Raw genomic sequence first — 22,256 nt, 5'->3', positions numbered from 1 at the left:
CCTGCCAGAATGTACAGTGAGAAATTATATCAACTGAAGAATGTGCACTTCAGCCATGGTACAGAAAAATGGTTGTTTGACTTAATATCTCAACAAAGATGTGAAGCCATCTATTTCTAGAGATGCGTAGTTTTGATAAACCACGTCATAGAAATCATTGGGATGAATAATCAATGTGTTAAGACAACAAACCGCAACAACCTTCAGCAGCAACACAAGTTTGGTGCATGTGGAGAACAAAGAGAAAGTTTTTTATGTCAATGATTATCATTGGCCGGGTTGCATAATAGGGTCCATTCCATATTTGAACATCATACCCAGGTCCATGAACACCTTAAAGCTTGTAACGATCCTCTGCAAACATATTCAAGGAAGAGAAGGTGATATATTGCTCAAGCATAATCAACATCAGTACTGATGAAATGGAATAGTAGCTCTATGAAGATGACTGCTCTATCACCATTATTTTGAATGAAGATCACAAACAGGTACAGATAGTTGCATGCAAAATTGTTGATCCTAATCCCAAACAAACCCTTAGGAAATCCTTTGTAGTTTATTTCTGCTATCCATGGATTTGGTCCACTGTATTATATATTGTCTCTTTTGCAATAGGCGTTCAACCTGGTATTAATTTAAGCGAATGTTTTCTCGATATATAACTCTATCCTTTGATTTGGGTTGTCGCATGTGGCAGTTGATGATTAATTCTATAGATCTTATCCTATATCATGAGTTTCCATTTCATTTGCAGCTTGGCTTTGATACCAAGTTCAGTAACATGGATAGTTTCTGCAAATGTACTAACATTGCCAATGTTATTGATATGTTTTAAATGCAGATTTGGATCTCATGTAAATATGAGAGGAGGAGATATGTCTCATGAAGAGACATGTCTCTAAGGTTTAATCATCATTTAATTAATAATTTAATAATATTAATTTCTATAATATATATGTATGTATGTATGTATTATATATTTAATATAATATATATATATTTATAATATACTATAATATATATAATAATATATATTATTATTACATGAACGTGCATATAATATATATAGAAAATGATGATTTACCAATAACAATGATGTAAATCAATCAATCTGACCGAGGCTACAACTTTAACAAGACTTTGTGAAAGCTGTCAGATCTTTGTTATGCATCTCTATCAATCAGAGTATATTATGACTCTTTGTTAGTCTTTATGTGTAAAGAAACTAACATATATTGTTAAAAGTGCATTACATTGAATTTCAAATTTTGAAGTACTAGAAATATTTAGCTTTCTTCACCAATGCCCTTTTCAGAAATTGAATGCGATGATTAGTTCTAGAATAATGTAACTATTACCATCCTTAAGTTTGTATTCCTTCTTATATAGTATACTTCATCAATAAGAATGATATATTCTCTCCTAATTAAAATTGATATCTTTCCTTGTGATCTCTTAGTTCTGCAGTTATTGCGGTCATTTACAGCTATCGATTTGGGTCATCCTAAATTCATTATTGAGGAAAGTCCAAACTCCATAATACTTCATTGAGTTCCTCAAATAGTAATAATATGTTTGCAAAAGACGAACTTGTACTGAGTGAATAGATTTAAGGATACACTCAATGGAAATCCAATAATTGACAAGTCAAAGAAAACAGTTAGTTTTCATTCAAAGAGGTACTGGTACTTTAGTTTACAGTACATTCAATAAAAATTAATTAATTATTGGGATAGTTTGATTATCTGTATTATTCTGTTCTCAAAGAGGTTTGATTTATCATAATGGAATGTCTTGTGAGAGTATTTATGTGTGACATACTTGATTACATTGATTAATTTCATAAATTACCATGTTGAAATTTAAATTTGTGCTCAATATGTTTATCAGTTTTTTTTCTCTTGTATTAAGAATATTTGTTATTTGTTATTTTTGTGGTTGGTTATACTATCTCCATGCAAGTAAATAAGATGACATAACATAATTGTATCTAGTGTTGCAAGGCATAAAATGCTCTATGTAAAGGACACAACTCTTTATTCATAACTTTCTGTTGACATGCACTGAGAAATTGTTTTGGTAGTTCACATATATGTGCACCATGCAGTGATCCTTGCCATAACGTTAAATGAAAGGTGGCCTGGTCAATTGGTACTTCGAGTGATGTTGCAACCTCAAGTTTTTAATGTGTTCTATGACATGGTTATTTATATAGGTTGAGATATACTCGGGAAGGCCTCACCAAATACGGATCCACTTGTCGTATATAGGCCATCCTCTTGTAGGTAATTTCTTGTGCTAATATTATCTTCATTTTGCTATGAATTTAATTGTTCAATTCTCATTTTAATAAAATATAATCATTCATATCTTACAAAATCTATGATCCCATATCATCTTAAGCAAAGTTTTTCTTGTATCATAAAAGAAACATAAAATAATGGCTGGCTTATGAGTGTCTCTTATTATTGCTAAGCTATGTTTGCACATGTAGATATTATGATAATAGCTAAAGCTTCTATTATTAGTTAATGGTTATCTATTTGTAATCTATTGTAAATATTAGAATGTTTCTAATATTAGTTAGTCTATAGTTATTTGTTACCTTTCTTTAGCTTTCTTTTAGCCAGAATAGAATATATCTATTCTTTACAATAGTTTCCTAAGGAACCATCGTTTTATTCTTTTGTATATATTGAGTTCTCAATCTCTATTAATATTATGAAAATATTTACCAATTACTTCTTAATATGATTCAAAGCTAATTCTTTAATTTTTTTCGAGAAATATTATAATTTCTTGTTCGAAATTATCAGAGTAATATTTTTTGAAATTATTTTTTGTGATATTTGCTTCTTACAACCAATTTTCTACAACTGCCGTCTATTTTTTCTGCACATTTCTGCCATTTTTTGTGGTCTTTTTGTAGCAAGGCTGTTTTTTTTCAAAACCCTAATTTTTTGTTCCAGATCAACGTTTTTTACAAATTCTTGGTGGGTTTTTTGAGATCTCAACTGGGTTGTCTATTTCTGTGTGCTTGAATTTTTATGCCTCAATTTTTGAGCCAACGAATCTAGAAACCGACAACATATTCTTTCTAGGATTTTTGAGCTCTCTTCTAGTTACCACTTCAATTTCTTTGGGTCTTTTAGTTTTTTGCTTCGAAGTATGTGCCTTAAGAGATTTTCACGTTTTTTAATTGAAAACATGCTATGGCATCTTTGACTAATATTCTGCTCGAGAGTAATTCAAAATTCAATGATCGAAATTATGGCACTTGGAAGTAGCGGATAATAGAAAATTTTGAATATCAGAATACTAATCAGATTGTTATGGGTGTTGCACAACGTTCAAGTACCTCGAGTACTAATCAAGATTCATGGGATTTGAATAAACGGGAGGCGTTGATGCTTATCAAATTATCCATAGCTGATTATTAGCTCTCTCAGTGTCCATCCGACAAGACAACTGCCAAGATACAGGCATATCTCAAAAATCTTCATGAGACTTATGACAAAAGAAGAGCTTTCTTCTTGAAGAGCATTCTATTTTCTATTATCATGGATAAGCGAACATTGCTCCAAGCTCGCTTGAATAGGATTTAGGAAATCCATGATCAGTTGCTTGCTATTTGTCGTAAGATGGAGGAAGAGGACATTGTGGTCGTTATTCTTAGGAGTTTACCCAAGTCTTATGAGCATTTTATTGAGACTCTCAACATCATTTCATCTAGTGTTGATCTGAAATTCACAGATTTGTGTACTTTTGCTTGAGCAAGATCAGTGGAAACATCAGTTCAGGAGCAGTTCTAGCTTCGCCTCCTCAGAGCAAGCCTTTGCAGCTAATCCTTTCAGAAGGAAAAGGCAAGTCTCAACAGTCTTTTTAGCAGAAATCCTCTGCTTCAAATTCAACTTGCTTTTGGAAGAACATTCAATACAACTATTGCCACAAGTTTGGTCACATGAAGGTTGAATGTCGGAAATGCTTAGGCAGCCCAAAGCGAACAGTGCATAGCACATTGAACAGATGGAATCTCCCTTTTACGCTTTCATGGCTAAAAGATGTGTAGATCATGTGAAGTTGTCTTCCTAGTACATTGATTCAGGTGCCTCTCATCATTTCACCCACTGTAGAGACTGGTTCACTGACTACTAGCCTTATCTAGATTCAATTGTTTTTTGTGGCAGAGAAGAGTACACTGGTGTCGGTAAAGACAACATTTAGATTCAGTCTACTGGATGGAATCTAATTTTCCTTGATGTGTACCCTGGAACTAAATCTACTCTTAATCAACTAGTTGTTGCAACACTCTCCACAATTGGATGTCACCTTCAGTTCACATTAGTACACCATCACTGATAGGGCGACTCAGTTTATTGTTGCCCATGTTTATTACTAACCGCTAAGAGTTACAAAAAGAGGCCAGCTTTTTAAGAGGCCTTTGGATTCCCTTCGGGGATGAAGCCAAAACAACAAATTTGTCAACAAATAGTAGAATAGATACCAAGACCTGGTGTAGATAATGACCATTCTCAAGAAGCAAGAGGTCACAAAGAAAAGACTCGAGCTCATCAATGTAAATCCTGAAAAGTGTAGGGGATAGAAGTCAACCATGTTTCACTGTGATGGTGCTCTAGATAGGATTAAGAAAATCCTATGGGGCCCTAAGTCTTCCCACCACACTCTCATATAACCTCATGATGGATGTCTAGAGTCTCTAAAATCCCATTGTCTCTAAGCCTTTCAAAGAGAGCCGTTTGAGGAACAGAGTCAAAGGCATTGCAAAAGTCTACAAAGCAGAAATAGACTTTCACGAGTGGTGTTGGGTCTCCTCGATGATAGTCCTAAGAGGCAGAATGTGGTCCATGGTTTGAAAAATTGTACGAAAATTTATCCGCCCCTTAGCACGACACTGTCGTTGATCAAACTCTCTACATAAGATTATGTTCAGCATGGTGGCATAGAGTTTGGAAAAAGTATGCCCTATCATGATGGTCCTATAGTTGCCTGGGTCCGAGACCAACCCAGCCTTAAGGATCAGATAGATAATATACCATGGCCAAGAGTCAAGGAAACCTGTCTAAAACATAAATTATTGCAGATTTAATGAAGCCTTGGAAGACGTGCACTTTTTAAAGAATGGACTGGTGCTCAAAGACAACAGGTGAAAATCTCTTGATCTTAATGCTGTTAGAGGTAAGCCTTTGTTTGGTTAAATTTTTTCTTACCTTATATCTTTGTTGGCCATATCAAGAAGAAAACATCATGATAATCAATAACGAAAGCTGGCTCAAAGTTGAAAAACAAAATTTTGGTTTTAATCAGTATTTCTTTTATGAACTCAGGCATTAAAGTCAGTTGAAAAGGCATCCATATTGGGATGAAAATCTAGATTTTATCCATTGAGATTGATGTTGAACATCATAATTTTACCAAAGATCATTAGAATTAAGAATATCTCCATGAAACAATGAACTGATAGTCTCTCTTATTTACCTCATACATTTTACTCTAGGAATTAAATTTGTAGTTTTTTAATATTGGTTCCAGACAGTTGAACTAAGTTGCTTCTGGTTTTCAATTGTTGCATGTGCAGGGGATCCACTTTATGTTGCTGGTGGCAGACCTTCAATTAGTCTACCTGAAAACTACTCTGAAAGATACAATGTTGAGAATTTTGCAGACGATGGGTAAGTTTCAGGCATTGTATTTGATCTCTTGGATGCTTTGAAACTAAATGTTTGAATTGTCTCTAGAGAAATACATATGACAAGAAATTAAGAGTTCACTCGCTCACTTCTTTGATTAGCTATGGTGTGTCAGACATTGCTTGCCACCTAGAAATCTAATCAAAAGTTTTGTTATATTCTTTTTGTTTAACCCATAATAGGAAAAAAAATCCTTCTTTGGAATCACTTGGAAAACCAAAAGGCAGAGTTCTTAAATTCACCAGAAAATTTGGGAATTAAAAAAAATGCTGAAAAGAGATGAGAAAACGCAGGTTTATAAAAACTTAATGGAAAATAAATTGCGGAGGGACAACAAGACGAAGAGTGTATGCCATGGATTATGGATTTTGTTCGTTTATCAAGGTTGTCATGCTACTGATTACTCTGCATAGTACATTACTACATAGTTGGACCTAGAAGTTTGAACCTCTAAATCATGATAAATTACAAAACACAATAAGTCTCCAAAACTTTAATGAGGAAATTTATGCGGCTAACTGATACAATCCAGTAGGGAATGTTGATTGTGATGTTTTGCACTAGGGTTCATGCTCACAATCTGACTGATTGTGATCATGTATCTCTTTGAGGGTAGCTGGTCTCATCACAAAAAGTGGTCCCTTATCATTTATGATTCATTCTTAAATTGGGTCAATCTTTTCAAGGACAAATCAGCAGAAATCAAATTGGTCCCTCTATGCCAATCTCCCATCATCTTTCCTCTTTCATTCTGGGCATTTCTTCACAAACTCTGGCCTCACAGTTTCTTTCCTGTACATTGTGAGTTTAGAGGTGTAAGCACTAAAACAGAACTTTGTTAATGGGGCATGGGAATTGCCATGAATAATCCATCAGATGGCCGTTGCAGAGAAATTTCATTAGAAAGACGAGCTTGAAAGAAATTATTGATGTCTCAGTTATGTTAAATGGCTGCCTCAGTTTACAGTGCTGTCAAATAAGAGGTTGGGATTGTGTTACTGTTTTCACTTCAGTACTGTAGGAAGTTTAATTACATTATTACTCCTGAGAAAACTCAGCTTTTGAACTGATCTATATATGACATATCTATTATCTTTGTGTATTCTGCTCATTTTCATATACCTGCTCAAACTTTAGTTTTGATTGATCCTGCATGATGTAACCTTGAAATCTTGCACAGAAGATTAAAGGCTTTAACTGTATACTGAATACATTACACTAACTCAGAATTGTGGACGATATTGTTATTTTTCTATAACTCCTATTTGGAGAAATTTCATATATTGCATACAAGTCCATTTTCAATCAGTTATGTCCACTTTCATTCATGCTAAATGATAGATAATACCTTGGCAATGCATCTACCAATTGTATTGAATGTTTGTAAACTGTTTGAAGAACTCTATAATATGCCCGTCCCAAAAATCTGCATGGAGATCTCTGTTAATTCTGTAACTTTGAAGTCATACTGTTCTGATGATACAGATCGTACAGATCTGATTATGCATAAAATGCTAATGAAGGCCTATATATAATTGTCTAATCTTCAGTTATGATCGGAGTCTTCCTTGGTGTAATGTTGCTTGAGATTTAACTTGAACAAATTAGTTAGTTTAATCACTAACTAATTCTATTCCTCCTTGGACGCCAATTAGAAGAAACAATTTAGGGCCGACCTAGATAGGGATATGTCCCTTCTAGGGACATGCCCTTTGGTTGTAATATTTATACAGGGTATGTTTGTGGATAAAGGACACACGAATATTACATGGTCTGCTCCTTTAGCAATACTACCCTATCCAAATTATTGCAAAGACAAAACATTTTCAGAATAGTATTTATACTATTGGTAGCACTTCATACAAGTCTGAATTATAGAAGATCATCTTCAGCAAGTAATAGAAAGGTATTATCTCAGTCTGATTTATAGCAGAATTTGCAGAAACTTTACATGGTATCAGAGCTCTGGTAGTCAAAACTAGGCTCTACAAATTGACAATTAGACTTTAAATATCTAGCAACATCCTTCTATCATCAATGGTGAACACAATCAGACCCGAGGACAGGTTTGATGGAAAAGAACACTTCGTTGCTTGGCAATTCAGAATTATGATGATTTTTGAAGACAATGACATGAAACAGTTTGTTGATAAAGCATCCAAGCAACTTGATGTTGAACCTAATAAAACTATCCAGAGTAAAGGAAATAGGAAAGCGATGCAAATCATATTAGATGGAGTGAAAAGTGAAATAATACCTATGCTAATGAAACATCAAACATCATTTAATATAATGAATGTATTATTAAATGCATATGAGGTTAACAATGCAACTAGAACCCTTGCACTAAAAAGACAACTAAATCATATACAGATAAAGAAGGGAGAATCTATAAATTCTTACTTCCTAAGGGTGGCTAGTCTAAGAGATGAACTTGCAAGTATAGGGACCATAATTGAAGACAAAGAGCTAACACTTATGGCTATAGATGGGTTACTAGATTCATGGGAAACATTCTCATAAGGAGTAAGTGCTAGAGACAATCTTCTAGACTTCAATACACTTAAAGGAGATTGCCTTCAAGAAGAATCTAGAAAACTTAAGAAAGGAGGAAAATTGAAAACTAAAGATGAAGAACTTCATGTTCTCAACACAAATTCCTATAAAGGTAAGAAGAAACATTTCAAGAAGAAGAAGGGTAATCAAAGAAATGACAAACTTAAGAAAGATCTATCCAAAATAAAATGCTTCAAATGTTAAAATTTTGGACACGATGGATCTAATTGCCCTGAGAATAGAAAGCAACAAGTAATTGTGTAATGTATTTTTGCACTATCAAATGAAGTATCAAGCAAAACATGGGTAATTGATAGTGGATCATCTCGACACATTACAAGATACAAAGAAATACTAGATTCAATATTAGAAGAAGTTGATGGTGAAGTTACCATTGGTGATAATTCCTCTCATTCTGTGAAAGGAATTGGGAATTGCACCTTGAAACTAAAGTCAGGTATTTCTCTACATCTCAAAAGAGTACTCTATGTACGAGGAATCAAGAGGAATCTAATCTCTATTACAACACTTGAAGATGATGGACATAATGTTGCATTCATGGATGGTAAAGTAATGACTTGGTCTAAGAACTCTTCATTTAAGAAATCAAAGTTGATTGGTAAAAGAAAGGGACTCTTGTATGAATTAAATAGAAAACCTAATCAACCTATTCAAGCCTTAATTCATGAAGTTGCTGATATAAGAAAAATATGGCACAGAAGGTTAGGACATTTAAATTTTAAAACCTTATCAACTATAGAGAAGATGGTTACTGGTTTACCTAAGTTGAATATAGATCATTCAAGCATATGGAAATGATGCACTCTGGGTAAGAACACCAAAAGTCCATTTCATGATAGCACTAGAAAAGCTAACAATATTTTGGAATTAGTCCACTGAGCTATGTCTGTTCCTTCTCTTGGAGGATTCTGGTACTATATGCTTTTTATAGATGACTTCTCTAGGAAAATTTGGATCTACTTCTTCAAAAGCAAAGAGTCAGAAAAAATCCTTAAGAGATTTAAAGAATTCAAAACCTTAATTGAAAACTTAGCAGGACGCAAAATTAAAACTCTTAGGACTGATAATGGAGGGGAATGTGCTTTAGATTTGTTTAAAGAATTTTCTAAAGAAGCAGGAATTAAGAGGGAGTATACTGCTCCTTATAACCCACAACAAAATGGGGTAGCAGAATGGAAAAATAGAACAATTATAGAAGCGGCAAGAGCTATGATATTTGATCAAAATTTAGAATATTATCTTTGGGTAGAAGCCTCTTGTACTATTGTCTATATTCAAAACAGAAGTCCTCACTTCCACCTTAGAGATAAAACTCCTGAAGAAGTCTTTACTAAGGTGAAACCTAATATAAGTCATCTTAGGATATTTGGGTGCCCAGTATATATACATGTTCCAAAGAAAAGAGAACTAAGTTAGAACTCTTCGAGAGGAAAGGTATTTTTATCGGGTATAGTGAAACATCTAAAGCATATAGGATTTTCATACCTGGTTAGAAAATCATTGAACTTACTAGGGATGTAATATTTGAAGAAGATTTAGCATTCAAAAGAGCCCTAGGTTCTGAAGATCCCTCTCCCTTACCTAGTTTTGAAGAAAATCATGAATCTAAGTTTCAAAGGAAGAACATTGAAGAAATTGAAGATTAAATTCAAAATCTTAATCTTGAGGAAACTCAAAATCCAAAGAAAAGATCACTTTGGGCCATTAAGGCTGTAGAGGAAGCACAAGACTTCACTGCACTATCTAAAACCTTTAGAGAAAACAAAAGACTCAAAAGATTTTCTAGTTATGTAACAAACATGAGTGATTTAATCTAAATTGGAACCAACCAATGTTTCATATGCTATTAAACATACATCTTGAAAAGATGCTATGATGGAAGAATACCAATCCTTTTATTAAGAATGATGTTTGGGAAATTGTTCCAAGGCCTGAAGGAAAATTTGTTGCTTCTTCTAAATGGATATTTAAATTCAAGCATGCTATTGACGGTAACATTGAAAAATATAAAGCCAGATTCATAGCTAGGGGATTCTCTCAGAAAGAGGGAATTGTTTATGAAGAAACCTTTGCTCCAATTGCTAGATACACCTCTGTAAGAGTAGTCCTAGCTATTGCAACATCGAAGGGATGGAAAGTACATTAGATGGATGTAAAGCAACATTTCTGAATGGAAAGATTATAAAAGAGGTATATTTGGAACAACCTGAAGGATTTCAAACTCATGACCCTAAAGTTTTTGTTTGCAAGCTCAAGAAAGCTCTCTATGGGCTTAAATAGGCTCCAAGGGCATGGTATGAAAGATTTGACAAGTATCTCTCTAATTTGGGATTCTCCAAGAATGAAGTTGATCCAAATCTCTATCATAAAAAGGAAAAAGATGATATGATAATTTTGATACTATATGTTGATGATTTACTAATAATAGGTGATGATCATCTTATAGATGAATGCAAGAAAGATCTAATCAAAGAATTTGAAATAAAAGATTTAGGACTCCATTACTTCCTAGGGTAGGAAGTATGGAAAATTTCTGACAACATCATACTTAATCAAGGAAAGTATATATTAGACATCTTGAAGAGATTTGGAATGTGGAACTACAGACCTATGTCTTCTCCAGTGGAGACTAATCTACACAAACTTAAGGAAGCAGCTGCATAATCACCCTCCGTAGGTTCTACTTTTTACAAACAGATGATTGGTTCTCTTATGTACTTGGTAAATACAATATCTGATATTTGCTATGCTGTTAATGCCTTAACTCAATTTATGTGTGAGCCAAAGAAAATTCACCTAGTTTCAGTCAAACACATTATGATATACTTACAAGGCACTCTTAATCTTGGGCTTAAGTATGAGAAAGTTGACTTGGACTTACATGGGTACATAGAATTGGATTGGGATGGAAGTGTTACTAATAGGAAAAGAACTTCAGGATGTTGTTTCAGTTTAGGCTGTAATGTTCTAGTCCTCCTTTGTGATTAGAAGAATTTTAAAAAAACGATTTACTGGTACGGATGGAGTACAAATGGCACATGGTATGGAGAAAGTTGCTTAGGTAAGTTCGTACGGAAGGTCATAGGAGGCCGTACAGGATGCCAAAGAGGTCGTACGGATGCCAAGGAGGCCATACAATCATTTGATCTATGCCACATGATGGGAGATTGGTTGTACGAGAGGTATGTTTAGCTGTACAGTGTTAAGGGAGGGTCGTACAGTGGAAGGAATGGCCGTACGGTGGTAAGACCAAGTATGTTGTACAGCAAGCCATACGGTGAGTGAATAGAGGGAGCAAGGAAGGTACGAGGGGTGATGAATGAGGCTATATGGTGGCAGAACACAAGCCGTACAATGAAATATTGAATGGAATGGATGGGGGCCGTATGGTCACAGAATGAGCAGCACATGGTTAATTTATCTGAGTCCAATATGGAACACAATCTTGTTCATACACAAACACCAAAATGTTGATGAAATCCACACAATAATAAAGACTTGAATGCAAATAATAATTGTCGAAAGATAATGCTCCGACTTGCCAGATCTGAGCGAAGTATTACAGGCGATGAAATAGGGTGTGGGATGAATCCCACCGAAACTGCACGAGCCAAATAGGGAAGATCTTTCACCTCTGAAATGGCGAACAATAGAGAATTCCAACTGGAATTTGCAGTAGAGAGAAAATAGTCCAATTTGCATTCCTAAAGACAACCTACACACTATGCTTAAATACCCTTCGAGGACACTTTTCGAGAGTGTACAAAGATAGCCGATGATGACACAACTACGAAAACAAAAAATAGAAATGGGTTTGAGATACATTAAATCAATCGGCCCATTACAATGGTTTTATAAAAATTATTCATTTCATAACGGGAACATTATAGTCCTCTCGTCCCAAATTTTGCTTGTCCTCAAGCAAATGCAATGCTGAGTGCTAGAGAATGTATTCACCCTCCCACGTTGCGTCGTCCAATGGCAAGTGCTTCCAACGCACCAAATATTCCTTCATAGTGCAGTTCTGCAGAATCTTCTCATGTACTTCGATGATCTCGGCTGGTTCCAAGATGAGCTTGCCTTCTTCATTGAGTGGTGGAAGGTCTGTGGCAACCGCGCAATTCTGCCAAATGGCCTTCTTCAGGCTTGAAACATGAAAGATGTTATGAATATGACTTCCCTCCAGAAGTTCCAACTTATGTGCGATTTAACCAACGTGACGAACTACACATAGTGGCTTCAATTTTTCCTTTCCTTTTTCCTTCAATGAGGATTGCCGATATGGCTGGAGCTTGAGATAGACCAAGTCCCCTACTTCGAAACTTCTCTCTAGTCTGTGTCTGTCGACATACATCTTCTGATGATTTTGCGCCAACTGTAAGTTTTCCTTCAAGCATCTTAGTATGTCCTGTCCCTCCTAAAGCCAGTCTCTTGCCCTTGGTGTGTGACTATCACCCATAACTGTGTCAATGAAGGAAAGGGGTTCGTACCCGTACAGAGCTTTAAACGGTGCCATTCCGATGGACATGTGGTACGTGGTATTGTAGCAATACTCTCCTAGATGTATCCATTTGACCCCCTGCCTATTGTCATGCCGAAACATAGTTCTGAAGGTAACCTTCAAGCCATTTGTTCAACAATCTTCGTTTGTCCATCTATCTGAGAGTGGTAACTAGTACTTGTTGACAATTCTGTCCCTGCCAATCGAAACAATTCTGTCTAGAAGATAGTAATGAATCGCCCATCCTGATCACTTGCAATGTTTTGGGGTAAGCTATGTAGACGAAAAACTTCTCTAAAAAACAGATTGACAACTTGTGCAGCCTGAAAATCTAAGGTGATGATGAAGAAGTGGGCATACTTTGTCAATCTGTCAACCACTACAAAAATACAATCCTTTCCGTTCACCTTGCGAAGCCTTGATATGAGATCCATTGAGATACTTTCTCACTTATGTTTTGGAATTAGCAGAGGTTGCAGTAATCTGGCAGGTAGAGTATGTTCATATTTGTTCTGCTGGCAGACCGCACACTCCCTTACACACTGCAACACATCTCCTTTGAGTCCTTTCCATGAAAACCTCTCCCAAGGATTTCTGTAAGTTTTGAGGAAACTCGGGTGTTTTGCCAAGGGTGAGTTGTGTACTTCCTTCAAAATTTTCTACTTCAATTTGGATTCTGGCACCAAAAATATCGGATTCTTATAGTAGATGATGTCGTCCACCACTTTGTACCGATCATCCTGGGTGTTGCCATCCATTAGCTCATAGGAAAATGTGTTTTTGGAGTATTCTACCAACAGGTGTGCCTTCCAATCAACTGAAATTTGGTTTAGTGAGCAGATGGCGGGATTCTTGGACAAGGCATCTGCAACCACATTGATCTTCCCTTTCACATATTCAATGTAAAAATCAAAAGCCTGAACCTTGCTTACACATTTTTGTTTCCTTTCATTGAAGTCCCATTGCTCCAGAAAATATCTCAAACTGTTGTGATCCGTATAGATGACATACTTGGCATCCACTAGGTATTGCCGAAACTTGGTTAGTGCATGTACGATGGCCAACATTTCTTTGTTGTATATGGAATATAGGTGTTCTGTTTGTGTAAGCTTCTTGCTCTTATAAGCTATGGGATGTATATCCTGCATTATCACTGCGCCAATGCCTTCTCCGGATGCATCGCACTCCAAAATGAACGGTCAAGTGAAATCGGGTAATGCCAGTATTGGACAAGTGCTCATTGCCTCTTCCAGTTTATTGAAAGTGATCTGTGCCTTTTCATCCCACTGGAAAGACCCCTTTCTTTTCAGATCCGTTAAGTGTGCATTGAGCTAAGAGAATCCTTTGACGAACTTCCAGTAATAACTGCATAGTCCGAAAAACCCTCGCAAATCCATGAGTGATTTTGGGGGAGGCCAATTAAGGATAGCTTGAATCTTCTCTTGATGAACTTTAATTCCATATTTTTTGACAACATGCCCTAGGTACAATATTTCTATCATACCAAATTCACGCTTGGATTGCTTGGCGAACAAAGACTGATCCTTCATGATCCTTAGGACTTCATTTAGATACTTCAGGTGCTCCTCCAATGTTCTGCTATAAATAAGATCATCGAAAAACACCAATAAGTACTTATGCAATTGCTTGTTGAAGATGCGATTCATGCATGATTGGAATGTAGTAGGTGCATTTGTCAATCTGAATGGCATGACCAGAAACTCATAATGTTTGTAGTGACAACAGAAGGTCGTCTTTTCTACATCTTCGTCTTTCATGTGGATCTAATGGTATCTGGAACGGAGATCTATTTTTGAAAAATAGACTGCACCATGCAATTTATCCAGTAACTCATCTATCCTTGAAATAGGATATCTATTCTTTATTGTTTTTTTGTTCAACGCACGGTAGTCCAAACACATGCGCATCATCTCGTCCTTTTTGACCAATACCACAGATGACGTAAAAGGGCTAGAACTGGGACAAATCCATCCTTTTTCTAGCAATTCTTGAATTGTCTTTTCGATCTCATCTTTGAATTTCTTGGGATGGTGGTACAGTGTGGTTATGATTGGCTTGGCTCCTGCTTCCAACTCAATAGTATGTTCAAACCCTTGATGAGGCAGTATGCCAGGAGGAATGTCGATGAAAACTTTATCATGTTTACTCCAAATATCCTGGAGTTCATCATCTTGTGTAGGTGTTTGTTGTCCTTTTATAAGTTTCGCTGAGATAAAACGTTGTGCCACCCACGCAACATCATCACGCTGAAAAATTGCCTCCATCTGACGCGCAAAAATTTCCTTCGGACCTTCATTTGCCATTCTGCGGAGGACAACCTTCTTTCCATCGACAACAAAAGTGAAGTCCATCTGTTTGAAACTCTGAGTGTATTCATCAAGTGTCTCCATCCATTGTATGCCTAGAATAACCTCCATGTCATCAAGGTCCACTATGAAGAAATCTTCAGTCACCGTGCAATTCGCCATTGTGATACTTAGCTGAGGAACAAGCTGCGTGAAGGGCAAAAGAGTCCCTCAGGCAACTTTGACTTGAAAGCTTGCATGTGTCTCCGTAGGTAGACCTCTTCGCTTCACTAGAGATGAGTTAATGAAGTTTAGAGTGGCTCCACTGTCAAGCATCACCATAACCATTTGTCCTTGAAGGGTTCCCTGTACACGAAAAACTGTGCACCTTGAGCTATCAGCTAAGGTAATAATTCCTCCGTGTCATACCAAAGCTGCAATTCTGTGTACAGTTTAAACTGACCATGTTGGTGTCATTGTGAGGTTGGTTGTCTTTAGCCGACATTTCTTCCCGTTTGTCCTCATTATCAGACACAACCTTAATGTAATGAATCTTCCCTTTTCTGAGGCATCTGTGGCCAGGCTCCCAAGTTCCCTTGCAATTAAAACACAATTTCTTCCCCCAAAGTTCTTGTCTTGTAGCTTCGTCCAACAACAACTTCTTGGGCGGAGGTTTGTCCCTTGGAAACGTGGGTGGTTTGGAATATGAGTAACTTCGAGAGGATGATGCCGATGACGATGCCATACTTTGTGCTTTATTGATTGCCTTCGACAGGTTGGTAGGATTGAACCCCTTTACCCAACCTTTAGAGATTCTGTCAATCCGTCCATGAAGACCACTACTCGTCTTCTTTCAAAAATGTCTGTGACCAAAACAGAGGGTTTCTGAAATTTTGCAATGAACTGATCGACCGATCTAGTTTGTCTCAGTTGTGCCAAATTTTTGAAATTGAGTTCCAGATCTTTACCATCAAATCGCTCTATCAATCTCTCCGTGAATTCCGTATAAGTATTTATTTGATCATGCCCTAAAGTGATGGTGCCGTGATGCCACCATTCATGTGCAACTCCCTCCAAGTGCAACGCCACAAATTTGATTGCTTCTTCTGGCATAGGATTCAACTGGAAGTAAGTATTGGCCTTCATTACCCATGCTTGCGCAGATATGGAACTGGATCTGTCAAATGGAGACAGATTTACTTTACTCAACTTTCTTCTGAGATCATCATTAAAATATCCTTTGTTTTTGCCTCCCGAATATCTCATTCTTAGATCTGCGTAATCATTGTAGGATATATCTTCCTCAAGATTTGATTCTTCCAGTCTTCTCTCTGTTGTTTTTGCATTTCCTCAAAGGTTGGTTGTTCCCTCTGTGCAGTGCCTCTGTCCGTGTGGGAAAAGTCGGCATGGAAGGTCGAGAGTGTGCTGGATGAGGGTTTGATTTACCTGACACCGAGTCCATGCTGTGACCATTTTGTTCTCTAGATATTTTATTGTCCGCCAACTTCTTGAGAGTCTCTTCCATGAGTCGCTGAGTATCCGTGATTTGTGCCTGATTCCTGGCAAGTTCCCTTAGTAGTGCCATGAGTTCGATAGCTGTCGGTTTTGGTTCGATAACCATTCGATAAACGGAATGTGTCCTACTCTTCCAGCTATAAACTTTCATTGACTGTCCATAGGCTAGCAAGATCGAAGCGCTCTGATACCACTGTAATGTTCCAGTCCTCCTTTGTGATCAAAAGAATTTTAAAAAATGATTTACTGGTACGGAGTACGGATGACACACGTTATGGAGAAAGTTGCTAAGGTAAGTTTGTACGTTAGGCCACAGGAGGCTGTACGGGATGCCAAAGAGGTCGTACAGATGCCAAGGAGGCCGTATAGTTGTTTGATCTATGCCACACGATGGGAGATTGGCTGTATGGGAGGCATGTTTGGCTATACGGTGTTAAGGGAGGGTCATACAGTGGTAAGACCAAGTATGCTGTACAGTGAGTGAATAGAGGGAGCAAAGAAGGTACGGGGGGCGATGAATGAGGCCGTACGGTGGCAGAACACAAGCTGTACAATGAAGTATTGAATGGAATGGATGGTCGGGGGGATCGGGGCCGTACGGTTACAGAATGAGTAGTATGGGAAATGACAAGAGCCCACATGGTTAAGTTATCTAAGTCCAATATGGAACACAATCTTGTTCATACACAAACACCAAGATGTTGATGAAATCGACACAATAATAGAGACTTGAATGCAAATAATAATTGCCGAAAGATAATGCTCTGACTTGCTAGATCCAAGCAAAGTATTACAGGCGATGGAATAGGGCAAGCGTTGAATCCCACTGAAACTGCACGAGCCAAATAGGGAAGATTTTTCACTTCCGAAATGGCAAACAACAAAAAATTCCAACCGGAATTCGTAGTACAGAGAAAGTAGTCCAATTTGCATGCCTAAAGACAAACTACACGCTGTAGTTAAATACCCTTCGGGGACAACTTTTTGAGGGTGTACAAAGATAGCCGACAGCAACACAACTACAGAAACAAAATATAGAAATGGGTCCGAGATACATTAAATCAATCGGTCTGTTACAATGGTTTTCTAAAAATGATTCATTTTATAATGGAAACATTACATAGGCTCAATGATGATATCTTGGATATGCAGAAAGCAGGCATTAGTAGCACTGAGTTCCATAGATGTTAAATACATTGCAAGATCAAGAGGACCAAGAGGAGCAAGAAAGTTTGATTTGGCAAGTGTCTCCTCAAGTTCAAGCTTTCAAGGTAGTGTTTTTTTTATTTTACTTAGTTTTTTTGGTTTTAAAAATCAATTCATAATTTTTAAATTTAGTATTTAATATTTAGTATTTAGTTTTACTAAGTTACTTTCAAGTTTCAATGTTCATTCTTGAATCTTGTTGATAGTTGAATCTTCTTAGTTCTATGATTTTTTATTTTATTATCTATATTAATTTTTTTCATTGTTCTTAAAATAAAAATATGAGAATATGGCATATGCTGAAACGTATTTAGTATATGCCATATTGCCATATTTTTATATTAAGAACAATAGAAAAAATAAAAAATTAATATAGATAATAAAATAAAAAATCATAGAACTAAGAAGATTCAACTATCAACAAGATTCAAGAATGAAACTTGAAACTTGAAAGTAACTTAGTAAAACGTTTCAGCATATGCTATATTGCCATATTTTTATTTAGTATTTACTTTTAGTATTTAGCTTCACTTTTTAATACTTTAAATTTTTAAATAGTAAATGCTAAAGTTAAATAATAAAGTTTTAAGTTTTAAATTATTTTTACTTGGGCTGAAATGTATCATGATCATTTTTATAATTTTATTTTCATTTTGTGAAATGCAGTTTTATAAATGGCTTTTAGATCTAGCCAAAGTGCAGAAGACATGGAAATTATAAGCCAAGTGCATATGATTATGAGCCTGAAGGAAGTGATCATGGGGCTGATGTAGGTGGTCAATCTGAGCCTGAGGAAGAGCCTCCTTATGTTGCACCAAGGGTGCCTTCTACTGATTGCCCTTCAGAGATTTTGAGGAAGTATGCTAGGGGTCCTTATGACACAAAGTCCCCTCTTAAACAGTTTGCTACGAAAATTACATGCCCTACACCTTCAAGGGGTGGCACATGCAAATGGAAGTGTAATATATGTGGAGCAAAATGGTTTGGCAGGATTACAAGAGTTAATTCACACCTCCTTTTTTGGAGTGGCTATGGTGTGAACCCATGCATGTTCTTGTCAAATCCTGAGAATGTCAAATACAGAATTGAAGTGAATAAACTATGGGGCATTCCTGATGATGTGATGTTTCAGTGCCTAGATCTTTGTCTGCTAGGCAACAGGTACAGCATATACAACAGTTACAGGGGCAGCGAGATACATCTACTCGTATCTTGCATCAGAGAGCAGGGACTATGTCACCTATACCATCATTCTCCTCATCTACACATAGTTCAGTAGGGGACAACAATAGGGAGAAACAGAAAGCAACCACAAGTCGTAGTGATAGTAACCCCATTGCTCATTTATTTAACATGCATGCAAGGGACTGGTTAGATGATGATGTTGGTGATTTCTTCTTTGCCAATGGCATCTCTACACATGTGGGTCGATCTCCCTATTTTGGGAGGATGATGACCATGGTAGTGAATGAGAGAGAGCCATCATATGTGCCACTAGGTGACCACAAGCTGAGGACTACAGTGTTGGATAGAGCCTATGACAAGGTTGAGATCTTGATGGAGCAAACGAAAGCATGTTGGATGGAGTCAGGTTGCAACATTATCATGGATGGGTGGACAGACACTAGTCATCGTCCAATCATCAACATTATTGTTACATGCACGAAGGGCCCATATTTTTTGAAGGCAGTTGATTGTTCAGGGCATCGTAAAGATGTTGATTTTTAGTTTCATATGCTTAGGGAAGCCATTGAAAAGGTTGGACCACAAAATGTGGTCCAAGTTGTGACAGATGCAACACATGTGTGCAAAGCTGCAGGGAGGCTTGTTGAGGCAGCTTATAGGCATATTTGGTGGACTCCATGTTGTGTACATGCTATGAACAATGCACTCAAAGACATGGGGAAAATAGAGTGGATTAGAAAGGTGGTTAATGACCAGGTATGCATCATATTATATTCTCTTGGAGAGAATGATTGAGTTGCAAGAGCCATTGCAACTCATGGTTATGACACAAGAATGGAATTGATGGTCTGAGTCCAGAACAAAGCAGGGGAAGAGGGTAAAGGAGACAGTGAAGAGTGATCAGTTTTGGAGTGATGCAAAATACATAGTCTCCATCATTACTCCAGTGTTTCAGGTGATCAGATATGGAGATGCAGATTCACCTAGCCTTGGAGAGATTTATGAGTGCATTGATTCCATGCTTGGGTAGATGAGGGTTGTTGTGCATGAGAGAGACCCCACTCTAGCATTCTATACGGAGCACATTGAGCCTATCATTCACAATAGGTGGGAGAAGTTGAACACTCCTTTGCACATGGCTGCCTATGCATTGAACCCAAAGTGGTACATACCTAGGCCTGGTAGAGTCACACCATTTCGGGATGATGAGGTGAAGAATGGGTTCTTTCGATGCATTGCCAAAATGTATGATATTGAGACTGCTAGTGAGATTCTCACCGAGTGGTCCGAATTTGCTAGTCTTTCAGGTAATCCTTAAATCTTGATTCAATGCTCTAAACTCTTTATAATTATAAGTTCTTTTAATAATTAATTGTTACTTTACTTATAAGTTATAACTTTATTTAAGTTATTTATAATTTTAATATTATGCTGTAAACTTTAAAACTTGTAGGATACTTGGATATTGCAAAGGTGGATCTCAAAACCATGGCACAAAAGAATCCCATTTTGTGGTGGAAATGTCATGGGTCACAAAAGTTAAAGATCACCTCACTAGCCATTCGACTGCTTTCTTAGGTTTGTAATACTAATAACTAATTCCAGCCCTTTACAATCTTAACTTGAAGAGTTTTACCTTGCTGATTTTAATTTATGATTCATTAATTCAATAATTATTAATCATCGATTTACCATTTATCATTTGTTACAAATTGTATGAACATTTGTTTGTAACTTGTAAGTTGTAACTTTCAACTTTGTTATCTCAGGTGTCTAGCTCCTCAGCTGTAGAGAGGAATTGGTCCACCTATAGCTTCATTCACTCTGTTAAGAGGAACAGACTTACCTCTAAGAGAGTGGAGAAGCTGGTTGCTGTACATGATTACTTGTGGCTCAAAGATCGCAAGACACGTGAGTACAAGGAGAGCCCTGCAGCACGATGGGATGTGGAGCCAGAGGATCCAGCTTAGATTGATGAGGATGCCAATGCAAAAGCCCATGTAGGGCTAGTTGGTGTTCCTTTAGAGGATCAGGATCTTACCCATGAGGAGTCTAGTAGTTCAAGTGATGAGGACTTCGGCATAGGGGATGATTAGAGAGCACTTGAGATGATTCCATTCTCGCTATTGGCATTTTGTCATTTTGTTGATTATACTCACTTTGATATGGCTATGATACATTATTATTATTTCACTGTTTCATGCTATTCGGCTCATTGTCATCATGAGCATCTTTATGATATATGATATTCATAAAATCATATTTGAACAATGAATTTTGAATCTTGCATCTTGAACTAAGTTAATTTGTCAAATGGTCATTAGTAATAGTAATGGTTATGATATTTCAAGTTCCAAGTTTGAACTTATGGTTTGTGAATCACATTTTAATTTTCTCTATTCATTGTAGTCAACTATATTTGGTATGTTAATGTTACATTGTTATATAATATATTGAAGTATCATTTCATAATTAGCATTTTCAATCATATATATTAATAATATTATATATATACTATGCAACCCCCTCCCCCCACTCCCTCTCCTCCCCCCCGCCGAAACCCCCCCCGCTCCCCCACCGCCGCACCCTCGGCGTCCCCATATTGATTCTATTTTTTTCTCGGATGCGAAACTTGTCTCGACGTCCCTTCGCACCGCTGCACCCCCGCGTCGGGATAACACTATAATAATAATGTTTGGTTTATAATATTTGAATTATAATTTCTTACTTTTAATCAATTTAATATTTGACGATTTGAACCTTTCAATTATTTTATATAACACAAAATGGCACCCTTACGTTAAATTTCTAATCTTATAAAGCCACCTTGTATGTGCATATTTTTAAACTTAATTAAGACAATAAAATAATATAAAATAATGTTATCAATTGGACCCTTCATCTTTCCTCCCCTTTTCATTTTCTTTTTTCCCTCTTCTCATATTCGTTCTTTTAAAATTTAGAAGTCGAAAGGAAAATCTTGTAATGGTAGGAAGCCGTAAGGTTAGGTTTAATTATATATATATGCTGGCCTTGTCGTCTATCAGGCACCTTTGATATCCATCTCATATAAATTTGCAATATGTCCATCACCCTGCTTAGTCACGGTATCCTTTACCCCTGAATACTCACGTTCTTGAAAATATAATTGTCGACTGATTCTGCAGAAGATCTGAAGGAGGCAAGCTGAGCAAAGAAATAGTGAACCCGACTGTAGAGCTGTGGGTCAAGTGAGGAAGTGTTTTCAAGTTCTACCAT

At 36.7% G+C, this 22,256-nt stretch overlaps 1 protein-coding gene across 10 annotated transcripts in view; it reads left to right on the top strand.

Annotated features, from left to right (window-relative positions):
* Window positions 1-22,256, top strand: part of LOC149552570 (Pseudouridine synthase family protein) — a 249,888-nt gene that overhangs the window by 155,536 nt on the left and 72,096 nt on the right. For 6 of the 10 annotated variants that reach the window (XR_016352955.1, XM_089788164.1, XM_089788167.1 and 3 more), the window contains 2 exons: window positions 2,216-2,285; window positions 5,597-5,690. Coding sequence is in view for 6 of the 10 variants with exons in the window: in XM_089788164.1 (XP_089644290.1) it covers window positions 2,216-2,285; window positions 5,597-5,690 (164 nt within the window). In the remaining 4 variants the exon portion in view is untranslated. The remainder of the gene's footprint in view (window positions 1-2,215; window positions 2,286-5,596; window positions 5,691-22,256) is intronic. The other 4 variants (XR_016352956.1, XR_016352957.1, XR_016352958.1 and 1 more) reach the window with 1 other exon arrangement.

The sequence above is a fragment of the Cupressus sempervirens genome, chromosome 6 (genome assembly GCF_028749045.1).
Source record: "Cupressus sempervirens isolate cs-2001-9-10 chromosome 6, ASM2874904v1, whole genome shotgun sequence".
Classification (NCBI taxonomy): Eukaryota; Viridiplantae; Streptophyta; class Pinopsida; order Cupressales; family Cupressaceae; genus Cupressus; species Cupressus sempervirens.
Note: the sequence above shows the minus strand (reverse complement) of the source record. Positions and strands in the feature narration are given on the sequence as shown.